The sequence below is a fragment of the Heterodontus francisci genome, chromosome 8, assembly GCF_036365525.1.
Source record: "Heterodontus francisci isolate sHetFra1 chromosome 8, sHetFra1.hap1, whole genome shotgun sequence".
NCBI lineage: Eukaryota > Metazoa > Chordata > Chondrichthyes > Heterodontiformes > Heterodontidae > Heterodontus > Heterodontus francisci.
Genome location: NC_090378.1, coordinates 1,519,090 through 1,546,441, shown reverse-complemented (window position 1 = coordinate 1,546,441; position 27,352 = coordinate 1,519,090). Strand labels below are relative to the sequence as shown.

The 27,352-nt window shown below is 45.2% G+C and overlaps 1 protein-coding gene across 1 annotated transcript in view; it reads left to right on the top strand.

The window, feature by feature from the left end:
- LOC137373152 (collagen alpha-1(XI) chain-like) overlaps positions 1-27,352 on the top strand; it is a 612,019-nt gene that overhangs the window by 91,147 nt on the left and 493,520 nt on the right. The window contains exon 5 of the mRNA XM_068038011.1: positions 11,951-12,079. Within this exon, the coding sequence (XP_067894112.1) occupies positions 11,951-12,079 (129 nt within the window). The remainder of the gene's footprint in view (positions 1-11,950; positions 12,080-27,352) is intronic.

Genomic DNA, 27,352 nt, shown 5'->3' with positions numbered 1-27,352 from the left:
AACGGGAACATATTGGCCCTGAACTCTCTCACTATTTCCCTTTGGAATGACTCCCACTGGTTTGGTATTGACTTTCCTACAAGTAGCTGCTCCCAGCCCAGTCTGGCCAGATCCTGTTTTATCAAATTGAAATCGGCCTTCCTCCCAATTCAGTACCTTTTATTTCTGGCCCGTCTTTGTCCTTTTCCATAACTACCTTAAATCTTACAAGGTTATGGTCACTATCCCCGAAATGCTCCCCCACTGACACGTCTACCACTTGTCCAGCTTCATTCCCTCAGATTAGGTCCAGTACTGCCCCTTCTCTTGTCGGATTTTCTATGTGCTGGCTCAAAAAGCTCTCCTGTATGCATTTTAAGAATTCTGCCTCCTTTAAGCCTTTTGCACTAAGACTATCCCAGTTGATATTGGGGAAGTTGAAATCCCCTACTATTATTACCCTATTATTTTTACACTTCTCTGAGATTTGCCTACATATCTGCTCCTCTATCTCTCCCTGACTGTTTGGTGGTCTGCAGTACACTCCCAGCCAAGTGATTGCCCCCCTTTTGTTTTTAAGTTCTACCCATATGGCCTCATTTGAGGAACCTTCTAAGATATCATCCCTCCTTACTGCAGTAATTGACTCCTTGATCAACAGTGCAATGCCACCTCCTCTTTTACACCCTACCCTGTCACGCCTGAAGACTCTATACCCTGGAATATTGAGCTGCCAGTCCTGTCCCTCCCTCAAACATGTCTCTGTGATAGCAATAATATCATAATCCCATGTGCTAATCAATTCCCTCAGTTTATCTGCCTTACTAGTAAGACTCCTTGCATTAAAATAGATGCAATCCAGTCTTGCATTTTTCACTTGTCCCTTAACAGGTCTATATTTGCTCTGCCTCCCAGACTGACTCCGTTTCTCTGCTATATTTGTCTGTGCATCACTCCCTACTGTACCTCCACTCTGTATCCCATCCCTCTGCCAAATTAGTTTAAAAGCGCCCCCCCACCCCCCTGCCTACAGCATTAGCAAACCTCCCAGCAAGGATGTTGGTCCCGTTCCGGTTCAGGTGCAACCCGTCCAACTTGTACAGGCCCCACCTTCGCCAGAAACAGACCCAGTGATCCAGGAAACTAAAGCCCTCCCTCCTGCACCATCTCCTCAGCCCTGCATTCATCTGCTCTATCCTCCTATTCCTATACTCACTAACACGTGGCACTGGGAGTAATCCAGAGATTACAACCTTTGAGTTCCTGCTTTTTAATCTGCTACCTAGCTCCCTAAATTCTTGTTGCAGGACCTCATCCCTCTTTCTACCTATGTCGTTGGTAACAATGTGTACCATGACCTCTCGCTGTTCACCCTCCCCCTTCAGAATGTCCTGCAGCCGCTCTGTGACATCCTTGACCCTCGCACCAGGGAGGCAACATACCATCCTGGAGTCACGTTTGCGGCTGCAGAAACGCCTGTCTGTTCCCCTTACGATAGAATTCCCCTATCACTGTAGCTTTCCCACTCCTTTTCCTCCCTTCCTCTGCAGCTGAGCCACCCGTGGTGCCACAGACTTGGCTCTTGCTGCATTCCCCTGTGAAACTATCTACCCCAACAGTATCCAAAGTGGAAAATCTGTTAGAGAGGGAGATGGACCCAGGGGACTCCTGCACTACCTGCCTAGTTCTTCTACTCTGCCTGGCGGTCACCCATTCCCTTTCTGTCTGAGCAGTCTTTACCTGCGGTGTGACCACTTCCCTGTATGTGCTATCCACGATGAGCTCAGCCTCGTGGATGCTCCACAGTGTCCCCAGCCACTGCTCCAGATCCAAAAAGTGGATTTCGAGTAGCTGCAGCTGGAGACACTTCCTGCACACGTGTTCTCCTTGGACGCTGGAAATGTCCCTGACTTCCCACATTGCACAGGAGGAGCACTCCACGCTGCCGAGCTGCCTTGCCATGACTGACCCTTAAATTACTCCAAAATTAGAGATTATTTACCCTTGATTCCCTAAAAAACACTACTTTAGTATATAAAAAAAACTGTAGACTTTACCTTTCTCACTCTAGTTACTAACCTACTTTACTTATTTTACTTACTTTAGTCACTTACCAGATACTCACCAAACAGATAGCTTCTTCCCAAACCAATCACCTACCTGCTTGCCTATGATGTTTGATGCTATGTTTGATTTAAATTAAATTAAATTAAAAGCTTACCTGTATACTCACCTTGGCGGCTTTCTGTTTCCCTGCTCTCATTGTTGATTGCGATGTCACTTTTTTCGCACCTTCCCACCCAATTAAGGCCCTTAAGGGGCAATTAATGCCCAATTAAAATCCTCTTCCCGCGCCGCTGGTATGAACCAAGCAGCAGGCAGGCCTGTCGCCACGCGGGGAGCACAAGATGCAAACTGTGCAGAGTTGAGTGCAGTCTCCCGGGCAGTGTAGGTGGGGACCTCATTCAAAGGCACTCTGTGCCTAATCAAGGGACCCAGCTTCGGGAAGGGGGGAGCCTGCTGAGCGCCATGCCCCGGCCTTGCTGCTGACCCACCTACACCCCTCTGCCCATGACCCCCACCCCACGAAATCCCTCCCACCATCTCTTATCTCTCTCCTGGATCGCTCCCTGATTTTGGGGCTCTGGTGGGTGCTGTAACAGCAGCAGCCACTGCCTCCCCAGTGGAGCTGCTGAGCAACAGAGCTGCCGGGCTCTGATTGGTCAGCAGCTCTTGGTGTGCGGTAACAGAGCTGCCGGGCTCTGATTGGTCAGCAGCTCTTGGTATGCAGTAACAGAGCTGCCGGGCTCTGATTGGTCAGCAGCTCTTGATGCGTGGTAACAGAGCTGCCGGGCTCTGATTGGTCAGCAGCTCTTGGTATCCGGGACTTCCTGCCCCCAGGGTCCTGTTCCAGGGAATGGCTGCTGGTGGCCTCTCAAGTGCCTGATTGGCCTTTCCCAAAGGAGGCAACTTGTGTCTCTTGCTGGTTCTGCAGCCGGTCACCAAGACCCCCATCGTCTCCATAAAATTCACCACAAAGAGAGGGAAAGAGTGGATTAAGAGAGACGGAAAAGAGACAGAAGGGAAGAAGAACAATGAAAATCTCGAACAGCAATTCACTACCTGCAGGATTGAGACTGAAGAGTTAAATTTTTTGCCTTTCTGAGCCAACAAGGTTGATTGACGTTGAATTAACAATTATTACATCATTAAAAACTGCTCACACTGTTAATTTCCAGCTCTAAATTTCTGCTGTGAGTTTAATGAGAAAATGCAGCAAGTTCTTAAAAATAATGGGGAGATGGAGGGTGAGAAGCCATTTGTGGAGGAAACTGCAAAGTGAAGTATACTCAGTAGCAGCTTTTGAAGACTCGTGGCGCGTGGTGAATCTCTGCATCCCAGAATGTGCAGAGTGATTCGTACATTAATATTGGTGTGTGTGTCATTAATACTTCGGTGTTTAAGCAGTAAGACTTTGTGGTCTGTGTGATGGTCTAGAGGCTGCTGTTTGTGCCAATGATGGAATGGGTCAGATTTGCTGCCATTATTCAAGTTGTCTGTTACATTTGGCTTGCAATCACTCAAACAAAACAATGATTAGCAGGAAGGTGCCAGAGCCCAGCACATGTTTGACTCATTAGATTCCCCAAGGCTCCCTACTTGTTGGAATTCTTCCACATTTGTCAGCCGTCCCTGCCAATTTCAGTGAGAGAATTCAAAACTATTTCAAAAGTGAAATTGCACATTTTCTCCGAGCATTTGAATGGAGCAGATCACTCTGACGGTGAGCAGTAAATATCGGCTACAAACTACACTCAAACTCCTTTTCTTTAATCCATTGGCTGGTCAGCTCGTTGAGAATTCTTTTTCCCCCTCTATTCAGTCTCGTCAGAAAGAACATGCATTTCTATAGCGCCTTTCACATCCTCATGATGTCCCAAAGCACTTTACAGCCACCGAAGTATTTCTTTAGACGTGTCGTCCCTGTCGTAATGTGGGAAACATGGCTACAGATTTGCACACAACAAGATCCCAAATATAGCACTGGGCCCATGGCCAAACAAGCTGTTTGAAGTGATGCTGGTGATGGATGAACATTGGCCAGAGATACTGGGTTGAACTCCCTGCTCCTCTTGAAAATAGTTTTGCATCCACATGAGCGAGTAGATGGGGACTTGTTTTAGCATCTCATCTGAAAGACAGCACCTCCGACAGTGCAGCGCTCCCTCGGCACGGACCCTCCGACAGTGCAGCGCTCCCTCGGCACGGACCCTCCGACAGTGCAGCGCTCCCTCGGCACGGACCCTCCGACAGTGCAGCGCTCCCTCGGCACGGACCCTCCGACAGTGCAGCGCTCCCTCGGCACGGACCCTCCGACAGTGCAGCGCTCCCTCGGCACGGACCCTCCGACAGTGCTTTGTACTGCTCATTATCACATTGCAGTTTGTGGGAGCTTGCTGTGCACAAATTGGCTGCTGTGTTTTTTACATTACACCAGTGACTACACTTTAAAAATATTTTATTGGGTGTAAAGCACTTTGAGACTTCCTGCGATGGTGAACGGTGCTATAGAAATGCAAGTCGTTCTTTCCTTTTAAGCACTGGCGTATTGGTAAGGTCACCAAACTAGTAATCCAGAGGCCCAGGCTAATTCCCCAGTGTCATGGATTCAAATCCTACCACAGCAGCTGGCGGAATTTAAATTAATTAATAAAAATCTGGAAGTGAAATCTTGTCTCAGTAATGGTGCCATGAAACTATCATCTGGTTCATTAATGTCCTTCAGGGAAGGAAATCTGCTGTCCTGACCTAGTCTGGCCTATATGTGACTCCAGACCCACTGCAATGTGGTTGACTCTTAACTACCCTCTGAAATGACCTAGCAAGACGTTCAGTTGTCCAGGAGAATTAGGGATGGACAACAAATTCTGGCCTTGCCAGTGATGTCCACATCATGAAAGAGAAAACAGCTGGAGTATTGAGTGCAGTTTTGGTCTCTGTACCTCAGGAAGGATATCCTTGTCTTGGAGGGGCAACCTGTGATGAGAGGGTTGTCCTGATGAGAGAAATGGAGTAAAGTGAGCCGATACTCTCTGGAGTTTAGAAGAATGAGGGATGATCTTATTGAAACATGTAAGATTCTGATAACTGACCCTCCTGCCACTGTTTATCAGTTTCTCCTTATTTACTCTATCAAAATCCCTCATTATTTTGAATACTTTTATTAAATCTCCCATTGACTTGCTCTAAGGAGAAGAATCCCAGCTTCTCCACATAACCGAAGTCCGTCATCCAGAATGAAGAATTACATTGAATGTACAACACGGAGACAGGCCATTCGACCCATCTGCTCTGTGCTGGTGTTTATGCTCCACATGAGCCTCCTCCCATCCCCTCTTCATTTCACCCTATTAGCATATCTTTCTATTCCTTTCTTCCTTATGCATTTATCCAGTTTTTCCTTAAATGTATCGATACTATTCACCTCAACCACTCCCTGTGGGAGTGAGTTCCACATTCTCACCACTCTCTGGGGAAAGAAGTTTCTCCTGAATTCCTGATTGGATTTATTAGTCACTGTATTATATTCATGGCCCCAAGCTCTGTTCTCCCCCACAGGTGGAAACATCTTTTCTACGTTTATCCTATCAAATCCTTTCATAGTTTTAAAGGCCTCTATCAGGTCACCCCTCAGCCTTCTCTTTTCTTGATGTCTTTCCTGATAGTTATAATTTCCCAGTTCTGTTTTCATTCTTGTAAGTCTTTTTGCACTTTCTCCAGTGCCTCTGTAGCTTTTTTTAAATATGGTGATCAGAACTGTTCACAGTGCTCCAGGGGTGATCAGAACTGTTCACAGTGCTCCAGGGGTGATCAGAACTGTTCACAGTGCTCCAGGGGTGATCAGAACTGTTCACAGTGCTCCAGGGGTGATCAGAACTGTTCACAGTGCTCCAGGGGTGGTCTAACCAAGGTTTGATACAAGTTTATCATAACCTCTCTGCTTTTCAGAAGTGGTACTGAACAAATTGCTGGAGCTGCGGGCTGACAAGTCCCCGGGTTCTGATGGACTTCATCCTAGAGTCTTAAAAGAAGTGGCTAATGAGATAGTTGATGCGTTAGTTTTAATTTTCCAAAATTCCCTAGATTCGGGGAAGGTTCCACTAGACTGGAAAATAGCAAATGTAACTCCTTTATTCAAAAAGGGAGGGAGACTGAAAGCAAGAAACTACAGGCCAGTTAGCTTAACATCTGTCTGAGGGAAATTGTTAGAATCTATTATTAAAGACGTTACAGCAGGGCATTTAGAAAAATTCAAGGTAATCAGGCAGAGTCAACATGATTTTGTGAAAGGGAAATCATGTTTAACCAATTTATTGGAGTTCTTTGAGGGAGTTCCATGTGCTGTGAATAAAGGGGAAGCGGTGGATGTATTGTACTTAGATTTCCAGAAGACATTTGATAAGGTGCCACATCAAAGGTTATTGTGGAAAATAAAAGCTCATGGTGCAGGGGGTAACATATTGGCATGGATAGAAGATTGGCGAGCTAACAGGAAACAAAGAGTTGGCATAAATGGATCATTTTCTGGTTGGCAAAATGTAACGTGTGGTGTGCCACAGGGATTTTTACAATTTATATAAATGACTTAGATGAAGGGACCTAAAGTATGGTTGCTAAATTTGCTGATAACATAAAGATAGGTAGGAAAGTAAGTTGTGAAGAGGACATAAGAGGGCTACAAAGGGATATAGATAGGTTAAGTGAGTGGGCAAAGACCTGGCGAATGGAGTATAATGTGGGAAAGTGGGAAATTGTCCATTTTGGCAGGAAGAATAAAAAAGAAGCATATTATCTAAATGGTGAGAGATTGCAGAGCTCTGAGATGCAGAGAGATCTGGGTGTCCTAGTGCATGGATCGCAAAAGGTTAGTATGCAGGTACAGCACCCAATTAGGAAAGCTAATAGAACGTTATCGTTTATTGTGAGGGGAATTGAATACAGAAGTAGGGAGGTTATGCTTCAGCTGTATAGGGCATTGGTGAGACCACATCTACAGTACTGTGTACAGTATTGGTCTCCTTATTTCAGGAAGAATGTAAATGCGTTGGAGGCAGTACAGAGAAGGTTTACTAGACTAACGCCTGGAATGGGCGGGCTGTCTTATGAGGAAAGATTGGACAGGCTAGTCTTGTATCCACTGGAATTTAGAAGAGTAAGAGGTGACTTGATTGAAACATATCAGATCCTGAGGAGTCTTGACAGGGTGGATGTGGAAAGGATGTTTCCCCTTGTGGGGGAATCTAGAACTAGGGGTCACTGTTTAAAAATAAGGGGTCACCTAGTTAAGACAGAGATGAGGAGAATTTTTTTCTCTGAGGGTCGTGAGTCTTTGGAATTCTCTTCCTCAAAAGGCAGTGGAAGCAGAGTCTTTGAATATTTGTAAGGCAGAGGTAGATAGATTCTTGATAAGCAAGGGGGTGAAAGGTTATCAGGGGTAGGTGGAAATGTGGAGTAATCAGTTCAGCCATGAACTTATTGAATGGCAGAGCAGGCTCGAAGGGCCAAGTGGCCTCCTCCTGCTCCTAATTCATATGTTCGCATGTTCATCAATCTCTATCTCACCAGAAACTAAGCCCAGTGCTTTTTTTTAGGGCCTTATTTAACCTGCATCGTTACTTAGTGATCTATGTATCTGCACACCCTGATACCTGCGTTCCTCTCGCCCATTTAGACTCTTATTTTCCAAGGAGTATGTAGCCTCCTTATTCTCCCTACCAATCTGTAATAACTCACACGAATCTATATTGAAAATGGGTCATTCTCAGGATGACAGGCTATTACTAGTGGGGTTCCACAAGGATCAGTGTTTGGGCCACGGCTGTTCACAATCTCTATCAATGGTTTTGCTATGGGGTCCAATTGTAATATTTCCAAATTTGCTGATGACACAAAACTGGTGGGAATGTAAGTTGTGAGGAGGATGCAAAGAGGCTTCAAGGGGATTTGGGCAGGCTAAGTGAATGGGCAAGAACATGGCAGATGGAATATAATATGAATTAGTGTGAAGTGATTCACTTTGTAGAAAGAACAGAAAGGCAGAGTATTTCTTAAATGGTGAGAGGTTGGGAAGTGTTGCTGTTCAAAGGGACCTGGGTGTCCTTGTTCATGAGTTGCTAAAAGCTAGTATGCAGGTGCAGCAAGCAATTAGGAAGACAAATGGTATAAAATCAGAAAGTGCTGGAAATACTCAGCAGGTCTGGTAGCATCTGTGGAGAGGGAAGCAGAGTTAACGTTGCAGGTCTATGACCTTTTATCAGAACTGGCAAAGGTTAGAAAAGAATTGGGTTTTAAGCAAGTGAAGGGGCGGGGGTGAGGGGGCGAGGGGATGGTGAGGAAGAGAACAAAAGGGGAAGGTGTTTGGTAGGACAGAGGGCAGGAGAGATTAAATAACAAAGATGTCCTGGGACAAAAGCAAGGCCTGTGTTAATGCTTGTGGTGAAAGACAAAGCATTAGTCCAGAGAGAGAGTTAATAGCAGAATAATGAGCAGCTCTGTCCCACATGAAAAACAGGCACATGGTTAAAAAAAAAGATATAAAAATTTAACAAGAAGCCAGTCATGCTCTCAAGTTATTGAACTCAATGTTCAATTCGCAAGGCTGGAGAGAGCCTTATCGAAAGATCAGGTGCTGCTCCTCGAGCTTGTGTTGATGTTCACTGGAAAACTGGAGCAGGCCAAAGACACAAATGTGGACATGAGAGCAGGGAGGGTTGTTGAAATAACAAATGACCGGAAGCTCGAGGTCATGTTTTCAGACTGAGTGGAGGTGTTCTGCAAAGCAATCACCCAATCTGCATTTGGTCTTCCCAATGCAGAGGAGACCGCATTGTGAGTATACTAAATTGAAGGAAGTACAAGTAAATCACTACTTCACCTAGAAGGAGTGTTTGGGGCCTTGGATAGTGAGGAGAGAGAGGAGGTAAAAAGGGCAGGTATTACACCTCCTGCAATTGCATGGGAAGGTGGGAGGGGAAAGAGGTGTTTGGGTTGATGGAGGAGTAGAGCAGGGTGTCGAAGAGGGAACAATCCCTTCGGAATGCTAACAGGGGAGGGGAAGTGAAGATGTGTTTGGTGGTGACATCACGTTGGAGGTGGTGGAAATGGCAGAGGAAATGGTATGTTGGCCTTCATTGTAAGGGGCTTTGAGTACAGGAGTAAAGCTGTCTTGCTGCAATTGTATAGAGCCTTGGTGAGACTGCACCTGGAGTGTTGTGTTCAGTTTGGTCTCCTTATCTAAGGAAGGTTATACTTGCCATCGAGAGAGTGCAACGAAAGTTCACCAGATTATCCCTGGGATGGCGGGATTGTCTTAACAGGAGAGATTGAGGAAACTGGGCCAGTATTCTCTAGAGTTTTGAAGAATGAGAGGTGATCTCATTGAAACTTACAAAATTCTTACTGGGTAGATGTGGATAGGATGTTTCCCGTGGCTGGTGAGTCTAGAACCAGGGGACACAGTCTCAGAATATGGGGCAGGGCATTTAGACTGAGATGAGGAGGAATTTCTTCACTCAGAGGGTGGTGAATCTTTGAAATTCTCTACCCCAGAGGGCTGTGGAAGCTCAGTCATTGAGTATGTTCAAGACAGATATTTAGATGCTAATGACATCACGGGATATGGGGATAGCGTGGGAACGTGGCATTGGGATAGATGATCAGCCATGATCTAATTGAATGGTGAAGCAGACTCGATGGGCTGAATGGCCTACTCCTATGTTCATTTTTCCAATTACACTCTCATTCTGTAAATTTATTAATGTCTTCTTGTATTTTGTTTCAGTTGATTGTGTGCAGTCAGGAAGGAGTGATGTATTAAATCCTTATATTTCACTGTCACTTGAAGTTGAATTTATTTTTTTCTTTTTATTCCTTCCTGGAATGTGGGTGTTGATGGCTAGGCCAGTATTTATTGTCCATCCCTAATTGCCCTTGAACTGAGTGGCCATTTCACTGGGCATTTATGAGTCAACCACATTGCTGTGGGTCTGGAGTCACATGTAGGCCAGACCTACAGTTATTACCAGTAGGTTATTGCACGAGCTAAATTTCATTGTAAAGCTAAGTAATGGCAGGGCAGCTCAGCCAAGTGGAATGTGCCTCCTGTGGAATGTGGGAAGTTGTGGACAGACCATGTGACCTTGACAAACACATCTGCAGAAAGCGTCTCTGGCTGCAGAAGCTTGAGCTTCGGGTTTCAGAGTTCGAGCAGTGGCTGGAGTCACTCTGGCGTATCTGCGAGGTGGAGGACTATGTGGATGGCATGTTTCGGGAGGTAGTCAACCAGGTGCCTAAGCGAGCAGTCAGAGAGGGACTGGATAGCTGCCCGACAGACAGGAAGGTGAGGGCAGGTAGTGCTGGAGTCCCCAGAGGGCATCTCACTTTCGAACAGGTATTCAGTTCTGAGTACCGATGGGAAGGAGGGATCCTCTGTAGAGTGCAGTGAGGAACATCATGGGTGACTCAGCTGTGCTGGGAGGGAGGAAAAAAGACAAAAGAGCAATAGTGGTGGGGGTTTCTGTGGTTAGAGGAACTGATGGGCATTTCTGTGGTCGCAGACATGATTGTTTGTGCCTCAGTGTAGCTGGTGGAGTACTGGGCTCTGTTTTACAGTAGCCACTGTTTTCAAACACTGCTTGTAAATTCACGTTGACAGTTAAGTGAATCCAGCAAATGTATTAACACACACTTTGAAATGTTGCTGTTTACAATCCACAAGCCACTAATAAGCTCTCGATTCTGGATAGCAAGTGGCTGTGGTTAGACAATCGATCTATCTGTTCCAGATGAGCTGGAATGGTGGTGTGGAGTCGAGAACAACTGTGAGAAATCTGTTCAGCATTATCCTGCGGGATTGGGATCACTCAGTTACTACTGATGGGATATTTATTGAACCATATGTCAAATGTGCTTCTAGCCCTATGTGCTGCATGCAGGGCTGTAACTCAATCCAATAGAGTAGGAATGGATTTGATCACAGATTCTGGACCTTTTAAAGAAGAGAGTCCAAAGACTAGAGTGCATGACAAGACAGATGTATGAACTAGGAGAGGCCCCTAATCAGGTCAAAAACATGTTGTGTGGATTCACTCTCTCAAGGCAGCTGTGGCTCAGTGGGTCGTACTTAATCTCCTGCAATTAAAAAGTCATGGGTTCACCTCTCTCTCCAAAGACTGGACTGTATAATCCCAGTACCGAGGGAGTGCTGCACTGTCGGAGGGTCAGTACCGAGGGAGTGCTGCACTGTCGGAGGATCAGTACCGAGGGAGTGCTGCACTGTCGGAGGGTCAGTACTGAGGGAGTGCTGCACTGTCGGAGGGTCAGTACTGAGGGAGTGCTGCACTGTCGGAGGGTCAGTACTGAGGGAGTGCTGCACTGTCGGAGGGTCAGTACTGAGGGAGTGCTGCACTGTCGGAGGGTCAGTACCGAGGGAGAGCTGCACTGTCGGAGGGTCAGTACCGAGGGAGTGCTGCACTGTCGGAGGGTCAGTACTGAGGGAGCGCTGCACTATTGGAGGGTCAGTACTGAATGAGTTGCTACTTTCAGATGAGTTGTTAAACTAAGGCCCCTTCTTTCTTCTCTGGTGGATGTAAAATATCCCATGTGACTATTTTGAAGAGCAGGGAGTTCTCGCTCTATTGGCCAATATTAATCCCATAAGCAGCATCACTGAAAAAAACTAATAATCTGGTAATTAGAATATTGCGGTTTGTGGGATCGCTGTGCGATTGGCTGTCAATATTCCTACAGTATAACAGTGACTACACTTCAAAAGTACTTCCTTGGCTGTGAAGTGCTTTGAGATGTTTTGGTGTTGAAAGATGCTCTGGAAATGAAGTTGATCAATGAAAGGTATAGTGTTGGTGGGAGGAGCATTTTTCTATGATCTAACATGATATTTCTGTGTTTTCAGGGTGATATACAGCAGCTGTTAATCGTCGCTGATCCTCGTGCAGCCTATGATTACTGTGACTATTACAGCCCTGACTGTAATAGCCCTCTGCCCAGCATCCCTCAGGCTCAAGAACCCCAGATCAATCAGGTCAGTAACATCTTCAATAGCAGCGGACAGCAGATATTCTCTGGGCCATGGGAGAAAACCACAATGAAGCCAAAGTACAGGGTGTAAATGAGTGTGGCCAATCCCTGCACAGGGTGTAAATGAGTGTGGCCAATCCCTGCACAGGGTGTAAATGAGTGTGGCCAATCCCTGCACAGGGTGTAAATGAGTGTGGCCAATCCCTGCACAGGGTGTAAATGAGTGTGGCCAATCCCTGCACAGGGTGTAAATGAGTGTGGCCAATCCCTGCACAGGGTGTAAATGAGTGTGGCCAATCCCTGCACAGGGTGTAAATGAGTGTGGCCAATCCCTGCACAGGGTGTAAATGAGTGTGGCCAATCCCTGCACAGGGTGTAAATGAGTGTGGCCAATCCCTGCACAGGGTGTAAATGAGTGTGGCCAATCCCTGCACAGGGTGTAAATGAGTGTGGCCAATCCCTGCACAGGGTGTAAATGAGTGTGGCCAATCCTTGCACTGTGTGTAAATGAGTGTGGCCAATCCTTGCACTGTGTGTAAATGAGTGTGGCCAATCCTTGCACTGTGTGTAAATGAGTGTGGCCAATCATTGCACTGTGTGTAAATGAGTGTGGCCAATCCTTGCACAGTTAGACTGTGAGTTAGTTTCCTCCCTCCATTGTATAAATATCAGCCTGAAGTTGAATTAAGATCAAGAGCATGTCGTTAGTATAACACAATACAAGTGACTGCAATCATTATTTATTACAGTATTATAGAAGGGCTTGTCCGTTTAATGTTTCAACCTATCTATCTACCTATTTAACTCTCTCTCTGTGTCTCTTTCTCTATCTGTCTCTATTTCTGTCCATCTGTATCTCTATCTCTCTCTACCTTTGTCTTTCTCTGTCTCTGTCTCTCTCAGTCTCTCTATCTCTCTCTGTCTCTCAGTCACTATCTCTTTCTCTCTCTCTGTCTATATCTTTGTCTTTCTCTCTGTCTCTGCCTCCCTCTGTCTCTGTCTCTGTCGCTCTCTGTCTGTTTCTTTCTCCTCTCTATCTCTCTCTCTATCTATTTATTGCTCTCTCTGTCTCTCTTTGTGTGTCTCTCTCTTTCTCTTTCCCCTGATTATTAGGGTATACCAAAGCTGCTTGTTTTCAGTTTTAACGGATAAGCAGCTGAAATCTAATAATTTCCCAAATCTCCAGGAACCACCACCCACCCAAATCTCTGTGAATCTCCCCAAATCACTGGGAAAATCTCACAAATCTCATGTAATAAAAACAATATTTGACTTTGTGTGTCACATGGAGCAGGGAACATGGTGAAAACCATTTATTCTGTCAACAAAAGCTGTCCTAACTTGTGTGTAATGTGGCAACTGTCTAAGTAATTGCTGCTGCTGTGTACATGGGGTATTGTCACTGTGTACACAGTATATTTTTGTCACTGTGTACACGGTGTATTTTTGTCACTGTGTACACGGTGTATTTTTGTCACGGTGTATTTTTGTCACTGTGTACACGGTGTATTGTCACTGTGTACACGGTGTATTGTCACTGTGTACGCGGTGTATTGTTACTGTGTACGCAGTATATTATTGTTACTGTGTACGCAGTATATTATTGTTACTGTGTACGCAGTATATTGTCACTGTGCGCGCGGTGTATTTTTGTCACTGTGGTTTTTTTTTTATTCATTCATGGGATGTGGGCATCGCTGGCCAAGCCAGCATTTATTGCCCATCCCTAATTGCCCTTGAGAAGGTGTTGGTGAGCTGCCTTCTTGAACCGCTGCAGTCCATTTGGGGCAGGTACACCCACAGTGCTGTTAGGAAGGGAGTTCCAGGATTTGACCCAGCGACAGTGAAGGAACGGGGATATAGTTCCAAGTCAGGATGGTGTGTGACTTGGAGGGGAACTTGCAGGTGATGGTGTTCCCATGTATCTGCTGCCCTTGTCCTTCTAGTTGGTAGAGGTCACGGGTTTGGAAGGTGCTGTCTAAGGAGCCTTGGTGCGTTGCTGCAGTGCATCTTGTAGATGGTACACACTGCTGCCACTCTGCGCGGTGGTGGAGGGAGTGAATGTTAGTAGATGGGGTGCCAATCAAGCAGGCTGCTTTGTCCTGGATGGTGTCGAGCTTCTTGAGTGTTGTTGGAGCTGCACCCATCCAGGCAAGTGGAGAGTATTCCATCACACTCCTGGCTTGTGCCTTGTAGATGGTGGACAGGCTTTGGGAAGTCAGGAGATGAGTTACTCACCTCAGGATTCCTCGCCTCTGACCTGCTCTTGTAGCCACAGTATTTATATGGCTACTCCAGTTCAGTTTCTGGTCAATGGTAGCCCCTTGCATGCTTATAGTGGGGTTACAGCGATGGTAATGCTGTTGAATGTCAAGGGGAAATGGTTAGATTCTCTCTTGTTGGAGATGGTCATTGCCTGGCACTTGTGTGGCGCGAATGTTACTTTCCATTTATCAGCCCGAGCCTGGATATTGTCCAGGTCTTGCTGCATTTCTACACGGACTGCTTCAGTATCTGAGGAGTCAAGAATGGTGCTGAACATTGTGCAATCATCAGCGAACATCCACACTTTTGACCTTATGATTGAAGGAAGGTCATTGATGAAGCAGCTGAAGATGGTTGGGCCTCGGACACTACCCTGAGGAACTCCTGCAGTGATGTCCTGGAGCTCAGATGATTGGCCTCCAACAACAACAACCACAACCATCTTCCTTTGTGCTATCTATGATTCCAGCCAGCGGAGGGCTTTCCCCCTGATTCCCATTGACCTCAGTTTTGCTAGGGCTCCTTGATGCCATACTCTGTCAAATGCTGCCTTGATGTCAAGGGCAGTCACTATCACCTCACCTCTTGAGTTCAGCTCTTTGTCCATGTTTGAAGGCTGTAATGAGGTCAGGAGCTGAGTGGCCCTGGTGGAACCCAAACTGAGCGTCACTGAGCAGGTTATTGCTAAGCAAGTGCTGCTTGATGGCACTGTTGTTGACCCCTTCCATCACTTTACTGATGATTGAGAGTATGCTGATGGGGCGGTAATTGGCCGGGTTGGACTTGTCCTGCTTTTTGTGTTCAAGACATACCTGGGCAATTTTCCACATTGCAGGGTAAATGCCAGTGTTGTAGCTGTACTGGAACAGCTTGGCTAGGGACGAGGCAAGTTCTGGAGCACAGGTCTTCAGTACTATTGCCGGAATATTGTCAGGGCCCATAGCTTTTGCAGTATCCAGTGCCTTCAGCCATTTCTTGATATCACGCAGAGTGAATCGAATTGGCTGAAGTCTGGCATCTGTGATGCTGGGGACTTCAGGAGGAGGCCGAGATGGATCATCAACTCGGCACTGATGTGCTGGGCTCCCCCATCATTGAGGATGGGGATATTTGTGGAGCCACCTCCTCCAGTTAGTTGTTTAATTGTCCACCACCATTCACGGCTGGATGTGACAGGACTGCAGAGCTTCGATCTGATCCGTTGGTTATGGGATCGCTTAGCTCTGTCTATTGCATGCTGCTTACGCAGTTTGGCACGCAGATAGTCCTGTGTTGTAGCTTCGCCAGGTTGACACCTCATTTTGAGGTATGCCTGGTGCTGCTCCTGGCATGCCCTCCTGCACTCTTCATTGAACCAGGGTTGGTCTCCTGGCTTGATGGTAATGGTAGAGTGGGGGATATGCCGGGCCATGAGGTTACAGATTGTGGTTGAGTGCAATTCTGCTGCTGCTGATGGCCCACAGCGCCTCATGGATGCCCAGTTTTGCATTGCTAGATCTGTTCTAAATCTATCCCATTTAGCACGGTGGTAGTGCCACACAACACGACGGAGGGAATCCTCAATGTGAAGGTGGGACTTTGTCTCCATAAGGACTGTGCGGTGGTCACTCGTACCAATACAGTCATGGACAGAAGCATCTGCGGCAGGCAGATTGGTGAGGCCGAGGTCAAGTATGTTTTTCCCTCGTGTTGGTTCCCTCACCACCTGGTGTAATGTTGTCATTGTAAACAGTTGGAATCAAGTGTGATTTACGATGCGCTTCTCCACTCCTTATGTCTCATGCACACTTGACGATCTTGATTTGCATGTTGACCTTTGGATCTTTCACTGACACTCAATGACAAAGCACTGGAAGAATAATGCTGAGACCATGTAATATGTTGTTCATTTGGCATGCTCTGCGTTTGCTCAGTTTAACACATCTGATATCTATGCTGTTGGGAAATAGCTGAGTCCATCGCTGACATTTTGCATGGCAGATTCAGATCAAAGTCAGACTTTTCTAAACATAGATGTCTCAGTCACAGCAAGCAGTCAATACTGGCTGGAGCTTTAAAAAAAAAATATTCTCAGGTTGTGGGCATTGCTGGCAAGGCTCGCATTTATTGCCCATCCTAAGTTGCCCTGAGAAGGTGGTGGTGAGCTGCCTTCTTGAACCCCTGGTTGCGGATTTGATAAACTGAGGACAATTAAGAGTTGACCAGGTTGGTTTGGGACTGGAGTCACATACAGACTCAGACTGGGTAAGGACGGCAGGTTTCCTTCCCGAAAGGACATTAGTGAATCAGATGGGTTTTTACAACAGGTTACATAGACTAGGCATGTATTCTCTTAAGTTTAGAAGATTAAGGGATGATCTAATTGAGGTCATATAGTCATAAAATCATTACTCTCTAGAAGAAGGCCATTCGGCCCATTCAGTTCATGCTGGTGTTTAAAGTGATTAAAGAATTTGATAACATAGATAGAGAGAAACTGTTTCCTCTGGTGGGGGGAGTCCAGAACAAGGGGGCAGAACCTTAAACATAGAGCCAGGCCGTTCAGGGGTGATGTCAGGAAGCACTTGTTCACACAGAGGGGAGTGGAAATCTGGAACACTCCCCCCACAAAAACTGTTGAAGCTGGGGGTCAACTGAAAATTGGAAATTCAAGACTTAGATTGATAGATTTTTGTTATGTGACTGCATTAAGGTGGGTAAATGAAGTTAAGATATACATCAACCATGGTCGATTTGAATGGCAGAACAGGCTCGACTGGTTGAATGGCCTATTCCAGTTCATATATTCCTATAGACCATTTAAAAAGGTTCATAATTTCTTAAATTTTGCCTTTAACCTTTAGAAGGGATGTACGGTTTCAGGAATGGAGTGAAAAAGGAGGAATATCGAAGGAAGTAATGAAAGAAATTAAATAAAAAGAGCATATTGTCTGAAGCAAACTTCGTTCCCTGAGCAAATTGTTGGAGCTGCATGCTGCCAAGTCCTGATGGACATCATCCTAGGGTCTTAAAGGAAGTGGCTCGTGAGATAGTTGATGCGTAGGTTTTAATTTTCCAAAATTCCCTAGATTCGGGGAAGGTTCCATTAGCTTGGAAAATAGCGAATAACTGCTTTATTCAAAAAGGGAGGGAGACAGAAAGCAGGAAACTACAGGCCAGTTAGCTTAACATCTATCTTGGGGAAGATGTTAGAAGCTATTATTAAGGATGTTCTAGCAGGGCATTTGGAAAAACTGAATGTAATCAGGCAGAGTCAACATGGTTTTGTGAAAGGGAAATCATGTTTAACCAATTTATTGGAGTTCTTTGAAAAAGTAATGTGTGCGGTGGATAAAGGGAAACCGGTGGATGTACTGTACTTAGATTTCCAGAAGGCATTTGATAAAGTGCCACATCAAAGGTTATTGTGCAAAATAAAAGCTCATGGTGTAGGGGATAACATATTGGCATGGATAGAAGATTGGCTAGCTAACAGAAAACGGAGAGTAGGCATAAATGAGTCATTTTCTGGTTGGCAAGATGTAACGAGTGGTGTGCCACAGGGATCTGTGCTGGGGCCTCAACTTTTTACAATTCATATAAATGACTTGGATGAAGGGACCAAAGGTATGGTTGCTAAATTTGCTGTTGACACAAACTTATACAGGAAAGTAACTTGTGAAGAGGACATAAGGAGGCTACAAAGGGAAGTAGATAGGTTAAGTGAGTGGGCAAAGACCTGGCGAATGGAATATAATGTGGGAAAGTGTGAAATTGTCCATTTTGGCAGGAAGAATAAAAAAGAAGCATATTATGTAAATGGTGAGAGATTGCAGAGCTCTGAGATGCAGAGGGATCTGGGTGTCCTAGTGCATGAATTGCAAAAGGTTAGTATGCAGGTACAGCAAGTAATTAGGAAAGCTAATAGAATGTTATCGTTTATTGCAAGGGGAATTGAATACAAAAGTTAGGGAGGTTATTCTTCAGCCAAACAGGGCATTGGTGAGACCACATCTGGAGTACTGAGTACAGGAATAAAAACAAGAAATGCTGGAACCACTCAGCAGGTCTGGCAGCATCTGTGGAAAGAGAAGCAGAGTTAACGTTTCGGGTCAGTGACCCTTCATCGGAACTGACAAATATTAGAAAAGTCACAGGTTATAAGCAAGTGAGGTGGGGGTGGGGCAAGAGGTAACAAAGGAGGTCTAGATTGGACCAGGCCACATAGCTGACCAAAAGGTCACGGAGCAAAGGCAAACAATATGTTAATGGTGTGTTGAAAGACAAAGCATTAGTACAAATTACTGAGTACAGGATTGGTCTCCTTATTTGAGGAAGGATGTAAATGCATTGGAAGCAGTTCAGAGAAAGTTTACTAGACTAATATCTGGAATGGATGTGTTGTCTTATGAGGAAAGATTGGACAGGCTAGGCTTGTATCTACTGGAGTTTAGAAGAGTAAGAGGCAAGTTTATTGAAATGGCTAAGATTCTGAGGGGTCTTGACAGGGTGGATGTGGAAAGGAAGTTCTCCCTTGTAGGAGAATCTAGAACTAGGGGTCACTATTTAAAAATAAGGGGTCACCCATTTAAGAGAGAGACGAGGAGAAATATTTTCTCAGAGGGTGGTGAGTCTTTGGAATTCTCTTCCACAAAAGGCGGTGGAAGCAGAATCTTTGAATATTTTTAAGGCAGAGGTAGATAGATTCTTGATAAGCAAGGGGGTGAAAGGTTATCAGGGGGTAGGTGGAAATGTGAAGTTGAGATTACAATCAGATCAGCCATGATCTTATTGAATGGAGGAGCAGACTCGAGGGGCCGAGTGGCCTCCTCCTGCTCCTAACTCATATGTTCGTATGTACTTCATCACTGATGAACCTTAACAGGGTTAAATTAAAATAACATACAACAGACAAAGAAACTCAGAATGAGGAATGGATTTGCTTGTTGGAATCTGTGTTCTCAGTATAGAGAAAGGTGGAAATACATATTTGGAATGAGGGAATAGGCCACTGCCCTCTGTGAGTCTGTATCCCTTCATTTCATGGGGAGTCACACAAGGCTCATTAAACACGACACCTATATTCCTGATCGGCATTCCCATCTTTTGAAGCTCAGCCCATGAATCAGTCTGTTGGGAAAAATCTACCCCTACATTTTTGGAATGAAGGCTCCAGCCTAGAAACAGTTGCTTACAATGTGAAAATGCAATCCCTTCAGCTGGACAACATTCCTCTACATCTTCACTCCATCTTTCTTAAACACAGGAATATTGTGCAAACACATTAAGACTTCATGTGTCAACGTGACAGTCACCTCTAGACTTTAAAATCACATTACATTAGATTCACAGAATTCAACAGCACAGGAGGAGTCCATTCAGCCCATTTTCCCTGTGCTGGCTCTTTGAAAGAGCTATCCAATTAGTCTCACTCCCCCCTGCTCTTTCCCCATAACCCTGCAAATTTTCTCTATTTCAGGTTTTTATCCAAAGTTATTATTGAATCTGCTTCCACTGCCCTTTCAGGCAGCGCATTCCAGATCACAACAACTCACTGTGTAAAAAAAATTCTCCTCATCTCCCCCTCTGGTTCTTTTACCAATTACCTTCAATCTGTGTCCTCTGGTTACTGACCCTCCTGCCACTGGAAACAGATTCTCCTTATTTACCCTATCAAAACGCCTCGTGATTTTATACACCGCTATTAAATCTCCCCCTTAACCTTCTCTGCTGTAAGGTGAACAATCCCAGCTTCTCCAGTCTCTCCACATAACTGAAATCCCTCATCCCTGGAACCATTCCAGTAAATCTCCTCTGCACCCTCTCCAAGGCCTTGATATCCTTCCTAAAGTGTGGTGACCAGATTTGGACACAATTCTGTAGCTGAGGTATAACCAGTGTTTTTTAATGGTTTAGTATAACTTCCTTGTTTTTGTATTTTATGTCTCTATTAATAAAGCTAAGGATCCCATTTGTTTTTCTAACATCCTTGTCAACTTGTCCTGCCACCTTCAAGGATTTATATTATCAAGGTGACTAGAGTTGGGGCTGACCGTACCATATACGAAAATACGAAGAGCAATGGAGAGGATATGAGCCTCTGCACCATCCTGCCTGTCCCACACAGTCCTGTCCCCTTCCCCATCGTGATACAGAAACTCCTTCCTGCACCCAACCCCACCCCTAACCCCCAAACCATGGGATATCCAGAGAGAGGCAAGAAAACAGAAAAAAACACAGGGCAATAAGGGAAAGAATTGGAAAAATTCCTTTGACTCCATTAGACAATGGAGACTAATTCAGAAGATCACTGTGATTAACAGGAGTTATCATTTATGCAAAGGTTCATTTCCAGTAGGATCGAATTGAAGTGAGAAGTTATAACTGTCAGGAAAGATTGAACAGACGGAGTCCCTTTTCTCTAGCAGTTCTAAAACCCCTTTTATTATAGAAAGAAAGGAACAAGAGGAGGCAATTCAGTCCTTTGAACCTGTTCTACTATTTAATTAGATCATAGCTGATCTGTACCGAAACTCCGCATACCCGCCTTTGCTCCATATCCCTCAATACCCTTACCCAACAAAAATCCATCCATCTCAGCCTTGAAAGCTCCCACTGACCCCCAGAATCCACAGTCTTGCTCATCCCAAGAATTGTTGTAAAATTCTGGTCAAGACAGTGTTGTACGATCGCTTTAAGAGTGATGTCCATTTAAGGACTCAGTATGCCAATGAGCTAAGTACCAGGATGTAGTCATGTGACTAGAAGCCATAGTCACTCTGCAGTGTAACACCCTGGAGAAAGGTTCAGTATATAGTTTGCTCTGTAGTGTGTATATTAGTTTAGCTGTTAGTAAACCTTCCAGAGATCTTCAAGGAACTGGAATCCACGTACCTCATTGTGTTGCTTAAAATAACAAATAAAATCATGATATGGTGGCAGTGGTGGTGAAAAGACAAGATATAATCTTGAAGACCACGGGTAAAACAACAAACAAAATTTAAAGGAATACAGAAAGCAGAAGAGAAAATTTGAAGCAACAAGTGAGGAAACAGTCGTTTAGTAGTACAGAACTTGAGTATTGCTGAAAATAGAGACAAGTTGATTGGTAGCGGTGTTGCCATGGCGAGATCCAATCGGAGTTCACTTGCCAACCAATCAGCACTCTCTTTCCATGTAGTATAAGTTGTTGTTTTCCCTTACATTGGTTATTCTTGTGATTGTCCTGATGAGTGCAAGATGAAAAGCTTCGACAAGAAGACTCTATTTTCAGCAATACTCAAGTGAAGAAACTTTAAAACAAGTACCAGAAAAGAGTGAAAGAAAGCTCCATACCTTAGATGGGTAAGAACAGCTCCATAGAACAGACATGTGGCTGAAAAGCGATTGGGTCAGTCATTGTGCCGACGATCAGAAATCCCAGATTAAAAAAAAAGGCCTTTGAAGAGTTTAAAAAAATAATTTTCTAAATGCTCCGTGTGAGTGAAAGAAAAAAAAGGGAAAACCCTGAAGAGTGCACGCACTAAAAAAAAAACAAAGTCCAATAGTGAAAAAAAGTGTGGCAATCTCCGATCACAGTGGAGTCTCCATTGAAGCTGTAAAGCTGAAAGAATCACTGGGTACATAAGAGCAGGAGTAGGACATTCAGCCCTTAGAGACTGTCCCGCCATTCAATATGATCATGGCTGATCATCCACTTCAATACCTTTTTCCCCACACTATCCCCATATCCCCTTATCTCATTGGTATTCAGCAATCTGTCAATCTCTGCTTTAAACATACTCAATGACTGAGCTTCCACAGCCCTCTGGGGCAGAGAATTCCTCCACATCTCTGTCCTAAGTGGTTTCCCCCTTATTTTGAAATTGTGTCCCCTGGTTCTAGACTCCCCAACCAGGGGAAACATCTTGCCTGCATCTACCCTGTCTATCCCTTTCAGTATTTTGTAGGTTTCAATGAGATCTCCTCTCATTCTTCAAAACTCTAGAGAATACAGGCCCAGTTTCCCCAAAGTCTCTTCATAGGACAGTCCCACCATCCTGGGAACAAGTCTGGTGAACCTTTGTTGCACTCCCTCTATGGCAATAATATCCTTCCTAAGGTAAGGGGACCAAAACTGCACACAATACCCCAGGTGCGGTCTAACCAAGGTTCTATACAATTGAAGCAAGACTTCACTACTCCTGTACTCAAATCCTCTTGCGATAAAGGCTCCCTGGCACCAGGGAGGCAACACACCATCCTGGAGTCACATTTACTGCCGCAGAAACGCCTGTCTGGTCCCCTAACTATTGAATCCCCTATCACTATTGCTCTTCCAATCTTCTTTCTCCCCTCCTGTGCAGCTGAGCTACCTGTTGTGCCACAGACTTTGCTTTGGCTGCACTCCCCCGAGGAACCATCGCTCTCATCAGTATCCAAAGTGGAAAACCAATTAGCAAGCAAGTTAGAGTCAGGGGACTCCTGCACTGCCTGCCTGGTTCTCTTACACTGCCTGGTGGTCACCCATTCCCTCTCTGCCTGTGTGCTCCTAACCTGCGCTGTGACCACCTCCCTAAATGTGCCATCCACATAGACCTCTCCTCACAGATGCACAACAGTGACTCCAGCAGCTGATCGAGTTCAGAAACCCAGAGCTCAACCTTCTGCAGCCGGTGACACTTCCTGCAGATGTATTCGTCTCGGACACGTGGTGCGTCCATGACTTCCCACATACCGCAGGACGTACATTCCACTTGGCCAAGCTGACCTGCCGTACCGTAACTTTAAAAACTTTTTATTGCAATGAGAAGTAAAATAACTTACCAGTTACTCACCTTCTTCCCCTGTACTGAAGGGAGAGGTAGTTACTGGAGGCTGAAAAAAGGTAGACGAAAGAAAGAAAGGAGCCCCTCCCTCCCTCCCTCATGCACCAAACTCCCACTTTATACTCTGTGCACTCAAATGTATTTTCTTCTTAATTTGTAGTTCCCCTCCTTACAGAACTCTGTGCCCCCCAGCAGCACTCAATGCAGAGAGTCTCCTGAATTTATACTCTGACAATGCTGTGTCAGCCCTGCTAGAGCTCTGCTAAAGCTCAGAAACCAGTTTAAGCCAGCTGCCTAATTAACTAGCTACATCTACTCTGAGTGTTGGTAAACCCTTGTTTAAAACTGCATTAAACCAGTTAAGCCTGAAGAAGATAAACAAACTCTAGCAAAGAAAAACTAAAGGGGAAAACCCTTGAACTGTGTATCAAACAGCTGTCTAAACATACAAAAAAAGTGCTGTAAGAGAAAAAAGCAGAGATCACTGTCAAATATCTGTTACATTCTGTCAAAGCAGCTAGCCTGGAAAAAATAAATTCTTAAAGGAGAACAACACAGGGTTAATAGAACAAGTTTTAAAACAAGTTTTAGCCACAAATTGAAAAGTCATAATAAGTACAGCGCTGAAGACACACACAGAGCTGAACAAAGTTAAATATAGAGCAGGAAGCAAAAGAACAGCAGAAAGATGGATATCAAATTTCCTGGCATGAACTGGAAGGCTATTGATGTCCTATCAGAGTTCAAACATTTTAAACAAAGAATGCAGTTATGCTTCATACACTAAGCAGTGCAGAACCAGAGAAGCAGGCTGTGAAAATACTGATAGCAGTTGGAAATGAGGGGTTGTACAGAATCAATACCTCTGGCTTATCTGAAGAGGACCAGAAAGATCCCACAAAGATATGGAAAGTGCTAGAAGATCAGCTTTGGGTAAGAGCAAGGGCAACAGCCACAGTAATCAATAGATCAGTTCATCAGTAGATGCCGTAGTAAGGGCAACAAATGTGATTTTTCAGAAACCGAGCTGTCGGAGAGAATAATGGAGCTGGTGATTGTCTCAACACCTATTGAAGCATTTCAGAAAGACCTCTTGGGTAAAGGAAAGGTCACAGCATTGATGCTAGAAGATGGCAGGAAATAAGCCATTGTAGCCGGACAACAGTATCTGCAAGCACTAGGTGAAGCTGACAGTATTGGCACGATAACCAGGTGACACAAAGCAAGCAAGCTGCGTGGTAAGTGTCCCATTCACTGCAAAGTTGTCCTGAATTTCAAGATCTGTGCAAGGCATGTGGTGCAAAAGGACACTGGGCCCGTCTATGCAAGAAATCCGGCTCCAAAGACGCAGCGAGAAGTCACAATAGGACACAAACAAACTGACAACAGGCGAAGCAACAGGACAACAACAGCAAGGAGAGCACCAGAGACCTGCGTAAATGCAAGCCAATACATGAAGTCCACAGTGAGACAAGACTTAGAGTGGAGCGATCCTCAGCCAGAAGACAAGCAGGCATTTCACATTGTGACCCTGACACATTGGGGTGAATTTTATGAATGCGCTGCAGGTGGTCCTTTCCTAACCCCCCCCCCCCACCACCATGTTTTTTTTTATTGGCCTATATTTTAGTACCAACCCGAACTTCCCCCCCCCCCCCCGAACCTGTTCACATTTGCCCTTCAATCCGTTCCTACCATCCTCACAGCCAATAAGAAGTGTTTTTCCCACTCCCCCCAACACCCGCTCCCACCCTGATAATTTCATTCCTCCCCTACTCCACCAGTATCTTGCCTCGGAGTTCTGAAGGCACGCAAGTTGCAGCTGACGGCTGTAAAATCGCAGTGGGACGGCCACCGGGACCAGGTAAGTTTATTTGTATTTTGTTTTAATTAATTTTAATATGTAAATGAAGGCTCCGCCACCAAGTGGCGTGAGGGGGTGTGGTCACACCGAGGCCTCGCTGCCACCGGTAAAATGTGGCGAGGCCTTCTCAGCATCGTGGGTTGTGGTGGGCTTCTCCTGCAAGTATTTTGCACCAGCAGTGGCAGGACTACCAGCGTGCAACGACCTCAACATTGTGTCTATCCACGAAACCACCAAGGTACCTATTTCAGCAGAAGAGCCCAAGGGTACCCATATTGAGTCAGTCCAGGATCTACAACAAATATACCTGGACAGGTCCGCGCCATCGGAGGTTTCAAAGGCGATGCCGTACTGCACCTCAGAGAGGATGCACTCCCTGTGTCCCGCCCCCTGATGTCTGAGATTTAGTCACAGTTCCTCCAGGATCTCAGTGGTCCTGGTTCAGAGAGTATCCGCCTCTTCTCAGAGATGCCACACCAAGAGAATGAAGATACAAATTCAGATGATGAAAGTTCTCTGTCAACAGGCAGTGTTTCTTCACGCTCCAGTGACTCAGAAGAAGAGATTGACGTTGTGACCATTGAGCAGCAAAGGCTGGCAGTGGGGAGCATTGCCAAGGGGAAATCTCCAAGAACCAGAACCCACTCGGAGACTCTGGCCAGCACCAAATGGCACAGTCTGGAAACCCAGCAACAACACAACTATGCCGCGCCTTCACCTCTGCTATCTAGAGAACCGCCAGCACCACAACGAGCCAGAATGGACAGGTATCTCCATGAGGCCAAGTACTCCTCTCCCAACAAGTCCTCAACCTTGAGCCCCAGGCTTCCAAACACGGAGGATGAGGAGACAAAGGACACACAATGTCCTGAAGAGACAGAGGAGGAATGAGTTGAAGTATTGTCTGTTGGCTCTTCAAGATGAGATGCCGGAACTTTTCAAGAATGACAAGGCCTCAAAAGTGGTAATATGAGAAAAGCATCAGAGTGTGTTAGCAGGCTGAAGGCAGAGCAACAGAAACTGAATACAGAGAGGGAGAAACTTCAGAAAGAACACAAAATTCTTCGAGGTGCAGGAGAGACTGCTCAAAAAACAAGAATGAAATCCACATCCCCAGAAGTTTATACCATGACAAGATCTGGAAGAGTTGTCAAACCACTGAAATGATATATGGACTCTTGAGCTTCTGCACTAGTAAATTTCACAATCCCTATCTTTATACTTGTAAATTTGAGAATCTCTATCCCTGCATAATTAATTTTGATTTTATCCATTTTTTTGTGTTTTTACTTGTAACGTACAAGACTTATCTTTGGAAAGAAAGGGGATGTTGCATGATTGTTTTAAGAGTGATGTCCCTTTAAAAACTCAGTATGCTCATGAGCTAAGTACCAGGATGTAGTCATGTGACCAGAAGCCATAGTCATTCTGCACTGTAACATCGTGCACCAAGGTTCTGTATATAGTTTGCTCTGTATTGTTTATATTGGAATCTATGTACCCCAGTGTGTTGCTGAAAATAACACAAAGAAGCTCATAACATACAGAACAGTTTGTGAGGCAGGAAGTGGTTGGAAGAGCAGGAGGTTTGGGGGTTGATTTCCTCTTTACTGGAGAGGTGGTAACAGGAATTGTGGATTCTGGTGTTACTCTCACGGTAATTGGGCGGCACAGTGGCGCAGTGGTTAGCACCGCAGCCTCACAGCTCCAGGGACCCGGGTTCGATTCCGGGTACTGCCTGTGTGGAGTTTGCAAGTTCTCCCTGTGTCTGCGTGGGTTTTCTCCGGGTGCTCCGGTTTCCTCCCACAAGCCAAAAGACTTGCAGGTTGATAGGTAAATTGGCTATTATAAATTGTCACTAGTATAGGTAGGTGGTAGGGAAATATAGGGACAGGTGGGGATGTTTGGTAGGAATATAGGATTAGTATAAATGGGTGGTTGATGTTCGGCACAGACTCGGTGGGCCGAAGGGCCTGTTTCAGTGCTGTATCTCTAATCTAATCTAATCTAATTGTTTAGCTAATTTATTGTTCTAGGAGGGATTTCAGGTGACCAATGCACCAGGATGTGCTGCCTGTGTCCAGGGATTCAGCTGTGTAAAAAAAAAACTCCTCGGTAAATCTAAGAACATTGTCACTTGTTCTTCATTTGCTGTGGCTGCTCCCCATTACTCAGTGTACTCACGCTGTCAAATAAATCCCATCATTTTTTTTTACGCCTTGTTCCCAGGAGTAGCAGCCTGTAATTCATTCACAGTCTATTTTCATTGTCTGTCCTTATTCTCCTGGCTTGTTGTTACCATTATTGTTAGCACATATTAACTCTACCCCTGTGAGCTGTGCTTCTTTTTCAAGTTTGTTTC